The 17,108-nt window shown below is 47.4% G+C and overlaps 2 protein-coding genes across 2 annotated transcripts; both read right to left on the minus strand.

Annotated features, from left to right (window-relative positions):
- Window positions 1-3,971: 3,971 nt before the first annotated feature.
- ANOM_004443 (DHHC family palmitoyltransferase) lies at window positions 3,972-5,430 on the minus strand (the record flags this gene model as incomplete). Its single annotated transcript, XM_015549700.1, has 4 exons — window positions 3,972-4,533; window positions 4,594-4,634; window positions 4,690-4,813; window positions 4,865-5,430. The coding sequence occupies 4 exons, from the start codon at window positions 5,428-5,430 to the stop codon at window positions 3,972-3,974; spliced, it is 1,293 nt and encodes a 430-aa protein (XP_015408677.1).
- Window positions 5,431-11,836: 6,406 nt separating this feature from the next.
- Window positions 11,837-16,475, minus strand: ANOM_004444 (uncharacterized protein; the record flags this gene model as incomplete). Its single annotated transcript, XM_015549701.1, has 5 exons — window positions 11,837-12,333; window positions 12,567-12,807; window positions 12,862-13,619; window positions 13,721-15,676; window positions 15,728-16,475. The coding sequence occupies 5 exons, from the start codon at window positions 16,473-16,475 to the stop codon at window positions 12,134-12,136; spliced, it is 3,903 nt and encodes a 1,300-aa protein (XP_015408676.1). The 3' UTR covers window positions 11,837-12,133.
- Between the last annotated feature and the right edge of the window lie 633 nt (window positions 16,476-17,108).

Raw genomic sequence — 17,108 nt, forward strand, 5'->3', positions numbered from 1 at the left:
ACAATCAGAATGGTGATTGACGGTAAAGAATAAAAAAAGAAAAACAATAGTCTTTGGGAGTCTTGAGTGGGCTGTGACGAAAGAGGGTCCTCGACGAAGCGCACTAACAACGGCCAGAAACCATCTAATGATGGCATGGATCACCATAAAAGTGGGACACCAACCAGCTTATCTAATTCGTATAGTCCGGTTGCCTCCTGTAAAGAGCTGAGCATTCGCCCCAGCAGGGCTCCCTTAATAAGAATGGTCTGATTCGCTCAATGTTTGAAGTGAGAAGGGGAAGTAGTCTCCAATATGTTCCAGGTTGTCGACAAGCTCCCGTGGTTCCAAAGTGAGTGGGGATCTACATTGGAATTGTAGTTGTAGTGGTGATAATAAAGTACCAGGAAACCATGGGTGGCAGTGACAATCCCGTTCCCTTTCCCTTGGCTGCGTTTTGCATATGTTTGCACCATCCATGGTCACGCCCCCCGCCGGAAGAGAGTCTTTCCTGTTCCGCAACTCAATCGCTTGACTTCCTCCAATCATTCCAATCAATGCCACCAAACATTGTGAAGAGCCTCAGGGCATGACTTGGATAAAACCGTATCACAAGGCCTCATTTTCTTCCAGTAGTTCGCATATCAGTCTCGGAACGGTGATGATGCCGGATCAACCGGACTTCAACCTTCAGATGGTCCTTTGTCTCCACTGCCCCCTCCGCTTTTAACCGTGGTGATACCACTAACACTAGTGGCTCCTAACAAATGAGATATCGCAGAAGTCGACGGAGCAGACTTCACATCCTCCGTCAGCGTCATCCAAAACTTTGACTTTTGATTCGGGAGGAAAGAGTCCCCATTGCCCAAGTGTCGCGGGCGAATCACCCGTTCTCCCGTATCCACCTTTTCCACCTGCCGGCTGCCAAGCGATGCGTCGGCTGAACATTTGTTAGCGCACCGAAAGATGCACTGCATCCATGACATCATCCAATGGAATGGACTCTGTACTGCCACTCGGAATGTCATGTGGGTTCAGGCATACTGTACTCCGGAGTAAGATTAAGGAACCCAAGTGTGGAGTACGCGAATTTCTAGAAGGATACCCTCCCGTCTTCTGGATGCATATATGCACCGTACCTTTGCGGGTAGACAATCATCCGTATAATCAATCAACATACAATGCTAACCGATCCTCTTAGTACCCCGCAATCATGACAACAAAGTCTATGCGTAAACTTGTGGTATCGATTCGCCAGTGATTGAAGACTCCCAAGGCTGAGCTCAGCACGGGCAACCGGGCACTTCCCGTCTCAGTACCAGGACGCCCGAATGGTAGTGGAGCATCATTGACTCTCCCTTACTTGACCATGATGATTTCCGGTAACAGTATTGGGCATCGGTCGCCTTGAAACAGCCTTTGCTCTCCGTTACCCACACGTCCGCTTCACTTTTCTCACTTTTGGCTTCCTTACGCTTCACCGGCCGAGTGAAGAGAATGCGGGATTTCTTTTGTCTTCGCCCGCCGCCATGATCGACTTCTCCCTTCATAACCGAGGTGTGTAACTCATTAGGGTGACCGGGTCCTACCTGCGACCAGGTTACGTTCCAGAGTGAACCCACAACACACACTTGACACGGGATGGCAGCATGATGAAACGCTCTATTTGGATAAAACGCCTGAAGCTATTGCTAAAGGGTATGTTCCTCACATACTGTCAAGGGGTAATTTGGACTCTGCATATGCAACAATACCGCCCAAATGCCATAGCATTTCCTATCGAAGTTTCACACCAAGGAGTCACAATGCTATTGTCAAGTGTTGACATTGCGCAACAGTTTATATCCTACGCCCGCATTTGGTCTCTTCCACTAATGTGCCGCCTCTCTTAGAATGGCAAATGTCTGATGAGTGAACGAACCTTTACGATCAAAACTTGCTTCGAATAGCAAGCACAAGTATCCAATGATGTACAATTATTGTATACTGACACTGCACAATCAGCCACTGCCCTACTCAGCCACGGATGTGCCTTAGGGTTAGCCCATCTCAGGGCCAACATGCTTAAGGCTAGTGATGACGTACTTGTCATGTGTCATACATCGCCAGGGGTGCGCTTCATTGCCCCAGGTGTAGCAGATGCTTCATCGCGGAAGGTAGCAAACTTTCAACACCTGAGGCCTCGTTTGAACTCGCATTTTCATTGAGTGGTACGTACTCAGGCGCGATCTTGGCCACACGGCACAAGCCCAGGATGCTGCGGGTTGACTGTTCTCTTACTATCTTTCAAGGAGACCAGGCGGGCTCAAGAAAGGTCTTTTGGTAAGGGCAAACTAGCAGAAGGATTCAGATTTGTGCCCTGCAAAGCCCTGGTGAAGGGTCCAAAAGGGCAACAAACGGTGGTTCACCTTCTTTATCCTACGATGGCATATAAGGTCAGTTCAAAGCGACCGAAACCTTTTCCTTAATTTATCCCTCCCATCATAAATCAAACTATACCACAGAACCTACATGTTTATATAAATAGTATCAGTCTTGAAGCATTTCTGCAAGATAAGCATAATCTCCTCGCAATCGGTACTTAGCCCCTTTTATAATATCTTCCCTGTTTATACCTAATACACCTTAGAACTCTAAGCCAAGCCAACAAGTACTTCGTCCAACACTGACGGCCACCTATACTTCTACATCTACTATGGCACAACACGCATCATTAGCTCCCCAGAATGTCGAGGACATCTCCAGGCCTAGCATGGCTGGATGGTGGATATGCTGCTCATGTGGCTCCGAGAATAATCCCGGCTTGAGTCACGGCCGGTGCACTGTTTGCAACCACCAGGCATGTTATTGCTGCACTTCGATATGATAAAGGCCATGCACAGAATGGCTCTAGGCTATTGTATATTATGATACCTCTTTTGTTCATGTTGATGGTCCATGTTGAATTCTCTTTTTCTTTCTTTTCCTTTTCAACCACCTCTTCTAGGTATGCTTTCGGGTTCTATCTTTGTACAATATATATATCTGCTACGACTGATGTATGGAATGTGAATGTATAATAAGCAGACTGATGATGCAATGCGACCAGTTTCCTTTCGGACTTCCATAGTGCCCCCCTCCTTCTCCAAGTTAACTCTATACTTTTTGATTTATTTGTTTCCTCCAAAGCCAATGTTGAGCCACACGGGCTAGATGAAATACCCAGGATACCCGACGTAGTTGGGAATGAACCACGTGAGCAAGGGATGTTCCGATCTATATGTGCCGAGAGTATAGATCGCCGATTACTCGGTATCGCAGTCGGATATTGGCCGGATGGTACTTGTGTTTGCCTTGATCCTTCCGCTTCCCTAGTTTTGTCCTTCTATATATTTGGTTTGTTTGTATCTGTTTGTAGCAAGATACCTTGTGTGCGTTCTTTGGCTGGTTTGATGGGCTACCTGGAAAATAGCTAGATATCTAACGATAGAGTAGAGAATGTCTAGGTGGGATGTTGTTGATGTATTGTTGATACGATAGTAGGCATGTAAGATTGGGGATGAAGTTGGGATATCTATTTTGCTTGAAGGGTTGTCATTAGAGAGATGCTCATTATCTGTTGGCGTCGATAGAGTATATAATTGTGATAACTTCCTTCACTTTCACCTCTTAGCTCTACTGAAGTGGAAGACAAACCTGGTTAAGATCTACAGTTTTGGAGATGTAGAACGCCTTTTCACGGTAGGCCTCGAATGAATGATAATCTTCGCTCTTATTAGTATGTACATATGTGTGCTCTGAGTGATAGGTTTGCGTGTCCAAGTATGCCAATGCTCCGTTGTCAAAGTTTCCAAGAAGACGAAAGAAGAAAAAAAAGAAAAAGCAAAATCGTCAAGGGCTTGAACGAGGATGGAGCATTTTCCAGAATGACCAAAACTCCGCATAATGATGATAATGATAATGATGGGTATATACCGTCGCAATGTTCCCAGTATTATTAGCCAAAATGTATCTCAACTGTGCTGCTCAGCTCTGCTTCGTCTCCGTTTACGCTTCGATGACCTATCTGTAGGCTTGCCATCTGCAACGACGGGATGCTCAAGTCCAGCCTCAGCCTTTAGTCTATGTACCACGGGCCCGAGCGCAAAAGCGCTTTCCAGACTACTGTGGTCCGCACATGGGCTTTGCTTGAGAGGAAGCAACCAGTCAAGTATAGAATACCCCAAAACCTGTTGGAGGTTTTTGAAAGAAGTACCCAGGTCAAAAGGGTTTTCGCCTGGGAGTGTCTGAAGAACCGCAAACACATGCTGTTCTCCTGTGGGTGGGTATTGTTGATGCTCTGCTGTAGCCTCAGTACTTGGAGGTATCGGCGGTAAAGGATAAGTTATTGTACGAAATGTCGGGGCCCATCGGGACTCAGGGTCCAGCTTGGAAAGCATATGCTTGGGCACACGTATAGCCAAGGTCCAGACTGCCGACCGACGATTCAGATTCTCGATCGTCGTCAGATTATACATCGCAAGTTGTACCGAGCTAAGTGTCATTCCAAGTGAGAAGATTCCGAAAAGGCAACTCCTGTGAACCATTAGATCATTATTCAACGGGTCGACCGGAATCGCAGCTGTGTTGACTCACAATCCAATACTAACAGCCCAGTGAGGGTTGATATCGCCCATCTTAAAAAGTTAGTCGACCCAGGACAACGGTTTTACCGACAAGGTGCGCTCTTACCTCTCGTCGGAGTTCAGCTGTGAAGATCGCACAAACAATAAGGGCAAATGTGCAAAAGATGAATGTGTAAAACACAAACTGAATGAAGAATTTAAATGAGGTTTCCGAGACCACGCCCCCTACCCTTGTGGTAGTGAGTAACGCCATGTCTTTCCAAAAGAGGAGCATAACCTACCAAGGACAGAAGTGGTCCATCTTACGAACACACCGGTCTACTTCTCGGCAATGGTGTGCTCTGTCTGTCTTGTACTGACAACAAGTGGAACAATATATAGGCCTTCCATCTGGCTGGCAGATAAAGACGTCTTTCGTATAAAAGTTTTCTAACCCTTCTGCATTCAGGGGGAACGCTTTCCCTTCAGCGTTGTGGCCGACGCCCCTTTCGAGGTCTACCTCATCCGATGTGTCGGCTTTCTCGGCTGTTGCCCGCTTTCGATGGCTTTTCCTCCTTCGTTTACTGTCTCGGCGATGAGGGTTCGGCGCTTCGGCATCCTGCTGATCAGGAAGATATGAAGAGCCTCGTTGTAGGAAGCCCGGGTTCCAAATGACATTGTACAGCAGCCGAAGATATGTAATAACCACCAGTGTGAGTAAAACATAATATACAACAATTATGGCGATTCCAGCACCAACTCTAGAACTGCGATTATACTTTGGTAGAGGGGCAATGAGGTAGTCGACTGTATTCGAAGAGGGTATTAGTATCACCGTTGATTTCCGAATAGGGGGAACTGACTGCATAGTGGTTTTGTAACAGCGTAGGAGGCATAAATGAGAGTACAGAGTAGCACCAGAGGTATGATCCTAGCTACCGCTAAACTGACGCGCCTGTCTGGACGCGCCATCGGAGATTAATGGTAAAAGGGCTGAAATTGCCTCTGCATTGAGGAGTAGTAGGACGGATGAGTATCGGATTGAATCTGAACTGTATCTATACAAAAATGGGGAAACATGTATATACAGCCGCCACAGGAGGCACTATCGGTCGGAAAGATGAAAGCCTCGGGCTAGCTGTAGAAATATGGCCGACAGGGGGACGAAAGTGACGTTGTTGCTGTCCATCATCAGGAACGTGATAGCCAGCTGTTGCAAACTTGTCAAACTCTATACATGACGTCGTCATGTGCTGTCACATGATGACAAGCGATTTTTAGTTTCATCTTACAATCTACGATCTAATCGAGATCTCGACCTGTCGCTACAATCCATACTGAAAATCTTTCTATGGCTATCCGTACACAGCCAACATAGAGAATGGCGGCTTGAGGATCCTAGCGGCAGCATTAGCATTACACCAATTTCTTGGTCACATTGTCCATGTGGCCAACGTCGAGAATCCTGCAGGGTGATGATGTTAGTTTTGCTGTCGTTCTCTCATGAGCACTGGCCTTCTCTAAGATGGGATAGCGATTCCCATACCCACCATCCAAGCATTGCCTAACATTTTCTTTGCAAAACTATTAAATCGCGCACTTTGACCAGGTATGCCTTTAGGAGGCTTCAAAGTTTCTGCCTATGAGTTTGTAGCAATACGAAAAGACGCTATGCGAACGTCATCTGGACGGGAATATGCGAACTTTATATGGGACATGAAACGTACCGTTTGGCCGGGCCTCAAGAGGTGCCTCTTATTCAACGTGGTACTGTATAGCAGTTGGAGCGGCTGTAGCCTTGGAGAATAACGGGATGTCAACTTGTGTGGTGATCCACAGTGGATGTGAGTAATTATAAGCTTCCCGCATGATGCAGGATTTTGAAGCAGTTCCAAAATAGTATTGCCTTTCCAGGTAATAGGTATCAACGTAAAGCAGTATCAGGATTGGTGGTCAGTATCTTTTGCTTGATCGATGTGGTATGGCACCTTGAGGCTGGAGGTCGGGACAGTCGATGCAATATTTCAGTTGCAAAAATAGAGGAAAGGTGGGGGTGGGGGGTAGGTAGTAATTAAGGAGACAGGAACAAGACAGCAGGAAAGGAGGGAAAGAAAGAACGACAGAGACAGAGACGGAGGGAGCGAGGAAAAGGCCCTTGCAAGATGGAGCAAACACAAAGAGTCATTTCCTCGTCGAGTAATGAATCAATTTTTAGTTATTCGGTCATTCTTCGTGTTGGGCGTCATACCAGATCCGCACGTGGATTGCCTGAGGACTATAGCAGGCAGCAAACAGGGATGCCTGGCTTAGTCGGAAGCTGAAAGACGACTGCTTGACCGACAGAAACACTAGTCTTTTCCGTGGTGGACTCCCAGAACGGGTTAAAAGTGACGGTAAGAGCCAAAAGGCTTAAGACTGCGGCAGAACATCAGTGCTGAGCTGGGCTGCTGGAGTGACCTGAGGCTCCGGGCGGTCGTTGCCTTGAATCGCAGGTACCTTGCCTAGTCTAGTCCCCATAGTTCCAAAGTGGATCCAAACACTTTGCCCGTTCAAGCATCTCATCCAGGCTATGCATAGTCTGCGGGCACCCACTTGTGAAGCCAAGAGGGGGTAATTAACAGCACGAAATGAAAAACACCCTAGCAATAAAAAAAAATAATTAAATAAATCAACCAGATTAAAACTGCACAGTTACTGGAGGAATGGCGGGTATGAACGGGCAAAATCAAGTGCCCAAGCCTTGCTGGTATTCCGCCTTTTGGAAGACAACCAGCCGAACCCCGAGGACAAACTGAGTCAACTTGCTGCAAACTCGCATTTGATTCTTCTTCTCAGGCCACCAGTATACCAGAGCTATGATTCAGAATGCTGATGAACGTCACTCAAAGAGATCTAGACACATAACGGCCCGGACCCTCAGGGCCAAAGTACTAGCCTGCCAAGCCACTTTTTGGATCTACTTGCTAAACGGCCCCTTCGTTTTGCAGAAGATTACCCTTACCTGATGACTGAGGTAATTTGGTTTTAGCCCCGATTGGGGCAGAGCTGTGGCCTGGGGCTTGCCTGATATGTCGAAGCCACACTATTCAGGGCAAAAGACTGCCTTGTCATTGTCAGAGTGATTCATCATTCTCGTCTTCTGGTTCTATTTAAACACAGAGACCCTCACTCCATTTGAATCTCCATTAACAACAAACACTTTGACTTCCACTGATCACTACATACATTGTTCGCTTCAGTCTATATCTATTGAGTCTTGTCCTTCGTTGTCTCTAGCTACCAGACCTCTGTCGAACACAACTTCATATTCTGCAGCGCCAACATCTCTCGCCGCCACAATAATACCAACTATCCCAAACAGAACATCTGAAAACAACATAATGCCTTGCTACCACGAGATGTCGCCATTCTCTCAAGTCTCTGCTCGCATGGAGCGAAGAGACTCAGTCAGCTCTCTCGCATCAGTCTCATCTCTCATGGACGACGATTCCTTGGTTCCTCGGCCATCCATGTCCTATGTGAACGTGCCGGACAACTCTCTCCACGGCCTCTCTGGCCATGTTAGAACCAATGGGTACCTTTACATTTGCTGCCAGTGCAACGATGGACCCAAGCTATACAGCAACCAGCCTCGATGTGTTATATGCCAACACACTGCCTGCTCGGACTGCCGCCCTGTCAAGTAATGATCTAGAACACTTCGACTGATTGAGGTAAGAGTTCACAGAGTGGATACTAGTGTGGCATTTTGAAGCTGACATGTTTCCGTACAGTGTTCTATTTACGATGCTTCGATGTGGAGACGGGATCTTACGACAGCAACGCGTTTTTAATGGCTATCTGAGCGATTTCTTTATAAGCATGACACGGCAGGAACATACATGGGTGAGGGAGTCTCGGGGCTTCTTATTTTTGTTTTTTTGTTCTCTTCGGATATGATTTTCGTGCATGAGGTGCATAGACTTGAGCGATTAGAGCGTCTCGAATTTTGTGATGTTTGAGTTTTGCGATGGGCCCATGGGGCCGCTGCAAGTCAAAGTATAGCTGGACTATACTTGCTTGCAGCCGAAGAGAGCCTCGCTTAAGGCCGGAACTTATGGATCGTGGGGCATATTGAGCCTGCTTTATTTTCATTATATTCCTTTGGTTTGGCAGATGCTATTAGATCGCCTGTTTGTATTCTACTGTGAATCAACACCTATCTCCATTAAGTCTTGTGGACGTTATTCCATTTTTAGGATGGTAGAGTTTGACCGTGCCTCAGGTGGTCGAGTGCCGCCTTATTGCCTGGCGACACACACCCTTCACCCAAAACCCTTCACGACAAACGTCAGAACATAAAAACACCAGGCCAATAATCCACCAGTCATCGTTGATTACACATACTGTAGGGATCAATAAATAGATTCAGACATTTGCCACCTGTCAGCGTTCTCAAACTGACAGGGTAAAAATCCCATACATAACACGTGTGGTCGATCCGGCCCCCAAACGAACCAGCGACCCCGTATTGATTTTCGCAGCTGAGACCATGGGCAAGCTCGAGGCTGACTTCTGGTAGGTTAATATTCCGAGCCTCAAGTCTTGGTCCACCAGTCAGACTGGCGAAATACCTGTAGATCATGCAAGCCACTTGCTGGGTTTCCTTTTTGACTTTCCCATCCCAAATGATCCCACCGCCCTTTCTGCCGGTCACTGAGTGCATTTAGCCCTATGCTGGTAAGGAAACTGGCGGTCTTGGGGCGTTTTTTGGCCCGGCTTCTCACGTTTGACGATTATTTTTCCGCTCTTTCGGGTTCTGCATGTCCAGCTCCGATGACTCTTATCTCGTAGATCTCGATCCTTTGTTTACTGATCCATTCCCTCCATACGAAGTAGCCCTTCAGGTGACCGAGAGGCTGTATTCGTGATTTCCTTTCATTCTTGTCGCAGCGGAGGTCGTACAAGAGAGCCCATCGAAGAGCCAACAGATCGAAGAACCGGGCATTCGATCGCGTGCAAATGGAATTCCAAGACATCTAATAATAAAACCGTAGCCTATAGTCTCCCTCTAATTTAGAAATTTACTAAGCCATCATCGCGCGTCGACCAAATCATGTGCCCGCCCGCTAGAATGGGTCTCCATATGGAGGGTGTAAGACGGCACCCGTTCTTCCCACCCCACTTCCCTGTATCTAACAAAGTGTCGGACGGTATCAGAAACCCGTCAGAAAAATAAAAAAGCCACATGGTGTAATCTTGGCATGATATCACGGCTATAATTATGTCTGTCTTCTTAAACATAATACGAACTCACCACAGTCTATGTGAACTCCCTCTCTGCTTCTTTGTTCTGCGGAAGTTCTGTATGACAACCTGCTATTTCGGGACCTGTCAGATTCTTACGAAGAACTTGCATTCCAGCAGATTCTGTTGCACAGTGCTGTAAAAATAAACTGGGGCTTACATTGCGCTTGAAACTAGGACATGCAAATGGAAATTCACTCCATCGGGGTCGGCTTCCAGGGATCGATTAAGACCTACATAGTTATTATACAATCATGCATGGCCCCTGTTTCGTGTATTAACTAAATAAATACATTGCATCGGATAACCCCGATACTATAGCACTCCATATACTAGTCCATAGGTCAATACCCTGCAGTGATACCATCATCTTAATAATATCCCCATGCTTGATTATTCTCCCCCTCCACTGCAGTTTGATTTATAAGACATCCAACCGTTCTTCCAGGGATGACCTCCAGTAACCCTTGTACATTGGCAGCCAGAAGTTATACAAAACTCGCCGGTCGCTTGATAATCCAGAAACCTAAGCCGAGAAAAAAAAGAATTTCTAAGCAGCAGCAGTTTGCATTTCAGCCTTAAACAAAAGTACTCACGCTAGTAGCTACCCGGGTACTTGGTTTGTGTTTTTTTGAATCTGACTTGCCTGAACAGACGCCCAGTAGGCCGTTTCGTTTGATTTTAGTTTCATCCACTCGGCCGGTTCAGAACCAAGGTCACTTGCTCACCCTCCTCCTTCAGCTCCCAGGGCCGCCTGCATACCCTTACCGTTGGACTTGTTTCATGAATCTGTCGTCCGTTTGTTGTTCGTTGTTGTTGGTGACACCAACAACTAAGACCGCGGTAGGGAAGGGCATACTAGTACACACATCTGTTTCTATCAGAGTGTTCCGCGGTTGCGATCAGCGTAATTGCTATACATAGATCGTATCGTGTCTTTGGCTGGCTTTTTGGACATTTGTTTCATTTGGTTGTTCTATTATTATTAATCTTACTTATTATTTATTTATTTTTTTTTAAAAAAAATATATATATATTTACTTATTTTTTTTGGTCTGTGTTTTTCGCTCCCCATTCCGAGATATGGAGTGGTGGACTCTGATTGGAGGTCTCGTAAACCAGGAACTACACAGCCCCCAGATGTCGAGGCCTGGTTAGTCGGGGTTACTAAGAGAGTCTAGTATGGTAGTGTACAGTGCTAGCAGTATACTAAGGTGATGTAACTTAACTTCCTTCATGCATGCCTGAGTCAGAAGGTCACAGGATTTCTGATGAGTCAGTCTTCTGAGTGAGAATCGCTGTGACTCAGTCTGCTTTGTTTCCGGGTCGAGTTGGATAGTAGAGACAGCCGCCTTTTCTTGCTGGGTTTTGTTCAGGGTGCAAGATATCCTTCCTAATTCTCGATCTCCGCTGCTAAGACTCCGCGGGGAGCCCGGGGTCACGGGTATATTACGGCGTCGGGCCATTCGGGGTGACCATCGGGGCATCGGCCAATTGGAGCCCCGAACTAGACGCCCGTCTGCGCCTTGGGGTTCGTCGGTCTTAGGCGCTAGACGCCCGTCCCACAGCGTCCGCAAATCAAGGATAACTAACGGGGCCCAAAAAAAGGAGATAGATTAGAGTCAATCACTGCGGTATTGTTCGTTTGTTTATTGCTATGTACTCCTATGATCCGAACGCCCGGCTGTACAATCGCATTTTTCGACTCCTTAAGGACGTGACGCCCGACCCATGTCTGTCTAGAACAGGCGAGGCTGGTTTAACAATAAGCTGTCCTCGTTCTCACCGGGCCGTCTTAGGGCCTATTGTTTGCTGTCGGGGCGTGGGTGGAATCGCCTACGCCCACCTCCAGAGGAAAAAGAGGAAATATGTTATATCCTCACCAAATCCACACACCGTTTCTAACCCAAATAGTCATAGATCGAGGCGGTATAATAATGAGTACCCACTGAAATGAGCCCAAAGGAGACTTAGATGCCGAATCTGTTAGGAAGGCGGAAAGCTGGGCCTGCTAATATAACAAGGCGGGAAATCACGTTTTCTGATAACTCAGAAAGGGAATGCAAGTAAGACGCGGGTATCAAGGTAGTATTGGGAAGAAAGCTGCTACTGGTATAACCAGTATGAAGGAAGAGACTTCCATGTCTAGATGGTCTGACGGGTTTGCACGGTTATATGCTTTGCCTAGTTTGAATCGGCAATGCTCAGAATATATCGGTAGCTCACCTTAAGAGGAGAAGAGCTCCCTCCAATGTGAATAATCGGGTATTGTAGGTAAAAGGTTGTTACAAGGGTAAGACTCGTGAAGGATCCTGAAGGAAGCGTCTACGGTATGCGGCTATCTCCGTGGCCACAGTATTAAAATCTTTCACCTTGTCGCGCCGCATGTCGTTGATGATGTTTTTCAAACCAGCAATGTAGTTGTCTTTTTCTTCTGGTGTTTTTCCCTCTCGAAGAGATCCCATCTGCACAAGGATTTTGTCATCTGTCGATGTTAATAACCCTGTGTGTCAGCATCCGCACAATGCAAAAGCGACCACAGCTGGCAAGAAGAGAGTATAGGATGGCTGAAGGGTGCAAAAACTGGGAGGAAAGTGCTGGAAGGAAAGTCAAGGTTCAAAAAAAAATAATAATAAATGCGTGAGGCACGACAAATGATTATATGTCATGGCATATGGGGATGTGTTGCGTGTAGTTTGCTCAAGTCTGTCGACGCACCGCTAAGATTCATATCACGAAAATGTTGAAATTCACAAGACCGGTCGTTGCAGACACCGCCTGCCGCTTCGAAAGGACAGAGGTACACCATAGGGTCAATATTGTGGCTGTAAGTTAGGGAACGATAGCCACCCGTAACCTCATCAGTGTATTTTGGATGGTAGCGGAAAGCCTTGAAAGATTTCAATGGACTAACGTAAGGCGAGAACTTATGCTCTGAATCTCCCGGCTGTTGAGCATTCTATATAAGGTGCGTCAGCCTTCAATTCTCTGCCGAAACAAGAGATTCTCGCACATCCAGAAGGCCAACCTGATTGTTCCCGAATTGTGAGACGCCCGATTCATGTACAGCTCCAACCAGTGGCTCACCGGCCGTGTTCTGCGGTTTTTGCACTGGAGAACTGGGAACGGTGGGCTCAACGGGGCCAGGAGAAGCTGGACTAAAAGGGGGTGAGTAAATTGAGTCAGTTGGGCTTGCATTTCCTTCCGGTTCCGGGGGCTCATATGCCTCTGAAACCGTAGACTTTTCAGAAGCCTGATCTTCAGTCATTTCAATATCTTGTTCACTAGAACTCGAAGACATGTCAGATTGGTCTGTCACGTTCACGGCTTGAGGCTGGTCCGGTAGGGGATCATGATGCCCTTCGCTCAACGGACTTGGTTCCACTTGGTTAATATCTTCTACACCGTCCGAGACCCCAGACATAGGGATGTCCGGCACAGGAGAATGGGCGTTGGATTCTTCTTGCTCCGCGGATCTAGAGTCGTCACTATCATCATCACTGTCGTCGCTATCTTCATCACTAGATTCATCCATAGATGACCCTGTGGAATCGGAGGAAGAAGTTGGTGTTGACTCCCTACTTGCTTCAGATAGGTCTTGTTGGCCCGCAGTAATGTCAGACGGATGTGATGGTTTGGCTATATCGGCCGAGGCATCGATGGATGGCTCTTCAATAGAACCCTTTTGTTCTTGAAGCTGGGTCGTAACTTGGGAGCCACTTGGCATTTCGACGTCTTTATCATCTGGAGAATTTGGTTGCAGATCTTGGGCTATATGAAGGCATTTGAGGCAGTGTAAGCCAAGACAGACAATGCTACACGAAAGAAAAAGAGAGGCTAGAAAGTAAGAGTAGTGAGCAAGACAGACATACCTTCATTTGCGGGGTCCTGCATGGTCCTCAGCCTGTCTAGGGCTGATTCTACCTCTTCCAACGACACTCCGTCGAGCTCTGTGTTAAGATGGTTTAGTTCCTCTAAGAGTTGCTGTCGACCTTCCTTTCCCCTCGTGATATCTAACAGAAGCTTCTCCTGTTCAAGATTGAATTTCGCTAGCCTTGTCTCAGACCTTTCTATTTCTGCGTCCAAAGCAGGAACCCCGGATTCAATCTCTTTTTTCCGCAAGACTTTCAACTTCATGTCATTCAATTGTTCGGCATCCATGGAGTCCAAACGGCATGAAAGACCACTTGAAGTAGGATGATGACTAGAGGTAGATGATGTACTTTCTGGCAAAGCATCCATGGTGTTCACTTGCAAAGAATTGTACCCAGCAGAAGCTGGTGCAGCCCGTGTAGGTGTCTCACGAGCTTCAGTATCAGTTGGCGCGGACGTTTCAGGAGGTGATGATTCCGAGTCCGCCGCACGAGGGGACTGAGTACGGCTGGCAGCCAATTTTGCCTTCTTGCGGTTTTCCAGCTCAGCAATCCGCCTGTGCATTGCTTGTATCTCAAGGTCTTTCCTACGGAGGTCTTCTTGATCATTGTTTCTTGGAAATTGCGGGGTCGCAGACATTGAGAACCCTTGACTTGACGATGTCACAGGTCTCGGAGGGAGGGACTCTGCAAGAAGGTAGGTCCTTGATGGACCTTCGGGGACTGAAGGAACATCATTTTCTTGGAATGTCTCAATATCCATAGCATCATCTTCGTCATCCCCATATAGATCGTCATCGCTGATGTCAATGACAAGCCTATCGCCTGGAACACTATTATTCACTCCATTGTTAGAACTATTCCTAGGCAAAGGAACAGGCTCGTCAAAATCAGATGCTCGCGGACGCTTGCGTTGATTAAAGCGAGGCTGCGGGGTGGAATCAACCATAGGCGTCGTTGATGGGTCGTCGTGTGACGTCTGAGCGACTTCAGTCATGAACAACCCAGGGATACGTGCAAAAGCACCTGTCTCAGGATCAGGGGGGCGCTCAGGTAGGGGATGTTGTATTGATGATGAGTTCAAGGTTGGGGTAAGATCGCGAGTTGATTTCGTGTTTGGTTGGTCGATACTTGGAGATACATCACCTGAGGCTGGCTTTTGCTGTAGTCTCATTAGGCCCTGCTTCTTGAGTTGCTCGATTCGTTGCCTAGCCAACTCCGTTTGCGCTTTATTCTTTTCCCGGACGCGAACCTCCTTTTCTTGTAGGGGTGCTTCTGTGGCAACACTGGTGTCACCGGCCTTGACAGCATCTGCAGTTGAGCTGTCTGAGGCCTGCGCTTCTTTGGTCACGTCCCCTGGAGGCGATGTTGGGACTCCCGTGGACTTGGCAGCCTTTGCGGCCAGCATACGTGCAATGACCTCTTTACGTTCCATGGGTTTCGCAGCACATGGCTGAGATGGAGGGGTCGATGTTGACGCGTTTTCCACTAACCCAGTGGATTGCGCGGCATTGTCCGCCCTTACGGCTTCTGCTGAGGGTTTCTCCCCTGGTCCAGCAGTTTCGATCGAAGCTGTGAGATCTCTGAAAGAATTATCGCGCGGTGTTGAAGCTAGTGAGGATGCTTGAGTTGATATAGCATCCGGCTGTGGCGTGGGGACCTTGATCCCCACTTCTTCGTAGAGTTGCCTTAGTACCATTGGATTGATACCTTCCCCAACGAGCTCACCGTATCGAATATTGTGAGGAGCTAAACTAAGAAGGGCACCCTGCGCCTGTACTCGAAGCTGTGCAGGGGACTTTCCACAGTTGGATATCACTTGTGGGTCTGTTGTAGGTGGGGAAAATATGGATTTTGCAGATAGATCTTGACCGATCGGTTTTGGAATGGCTTCGTCGGCTTTTCTACCTGCGGGGACAAACGGATCGACATTGACTGACATTGGGGGGTTGTATGCTGTGAAATGTTAGTTTATTGTAGCGGACAAGTAGCACCAGGGTGAGTTACGGGATCCACTGTCTCGACTGAACGAGGGTGAACTAGTTGAAGAAGCCTCGCCCTCCTCGACCTCCGATGATACACATCGAGAGCCTTTCGGCACATGGCCATTGCAGTTCGTTTTGTTCGCCCAATCTCCTTTCCCATTTATCATTTGGAGATTAGTGTTTTGTCGCGGTCCCGGTTTGGAAGACGGGGGACTTGTACCATGGCGCGACTCTATTCCTTGTTGCGAACAGTCCCCTTCCCTATCAGTAAGTTCACCTTCCTCTCGTTCCAAATCTTCCTCGGGGGCTGATGAGGTCATAAACTGCGGATGGCTATTAGTCACGGAGCCCGAATTGGGTTGAAAGTCACTCGTCAGAGGACGGCTAGGAGGTGTATTTATAGGCGCAGTAGAGACTGGCATTGGCGGGTATCTCAACGGCGGCATTTGCATAGGAGGGAAGGGTGGGGGATGAAATTGCGAATGGGCAAAATTTCCCATGAAAGGGAAAGGAGGTGGTGGCAATGATCCAGCCGGCCCAGAAGCTCCTAGTCCAGGGAGAGAATTTGCGGCGAAATTCATATCATTATAGTCGAGCGAATACCGAGCGCCATCGTTTGACTGCTGATAGGCAGGCATCTGATTTTGATTGAAAGGAAAAGGATGCGGAAGAGAAGGGGGAAGGGAATTTGATGTAGAAGGATTTGATGGCCACTGTTGCGTATAATTGGAAGGTCTCCCCAAGGAGGACGTTGGGGTTTGGTAAGTCATTGTCCAGTAATCAACCGAATGAGTACCTTCAAGGTCAAATGTGAGATTTGCTGGAAGACGTGAGTAGCAGATTAATTGTCGCGACTTTAGGCGCCACGCATCATCAAGCTGCGATGAGTAGAATTCTTTAAAATGCAGCTGACTCAGGAAGGTAGACGTGAGGTCGCGGCCTGACAATATTTGGACAATTCTTTACAGAAAAGAAACTGTACACAAGACATAAGTTAAAACTTCCAAATGTGAGGCGAAATAAGAAGGAGAGGGAAGCATATGTCGCGGTTTAAACGACAGAAGACCGCAGGAAGCAAGACGTTAGGGGGAGGTGATCAATGTGCAGCTCCAAATCCAAAGAGAGGTCAAGTTTCGTGCCGTACATTACCACGTGATGTAGGTATACAGATCGGGACTAGTTCGTGATCGGCATCGGGAGCCTAAGGAACGCAGGATGTAAACAAACATGCGGGCCCAAGTGCATGGAGCAAGTGGTCAGTGACCTAAGTGTATCCAGGGACCTGCCACTTGCGGCTTTGCTGCAGCTTTGCTAATTACCACTTCACCTTAAGGTTCTGTCAACCAGTCGGACCCCCAACTTGTTCTTTGACTGATTTAATGCTTTGATTTGCGATTCCCTGT

The sequence above is a fragment of the Aspergillus nomiae genome (assembly GCF_001204775.2).
Source record: "Aspergillus nomiae NRRL 13137 chromosome Unknown contig00071, whole genome shotgun sequence".
Classification (NCBI taxonomy): domain Eukaryota; kingdom Fungi; phylum Ascomycota; class Eurotiomycetes; order Eurotiales; family Aspergillaceae; genus Aspergillus; species Aspergillus nomiae.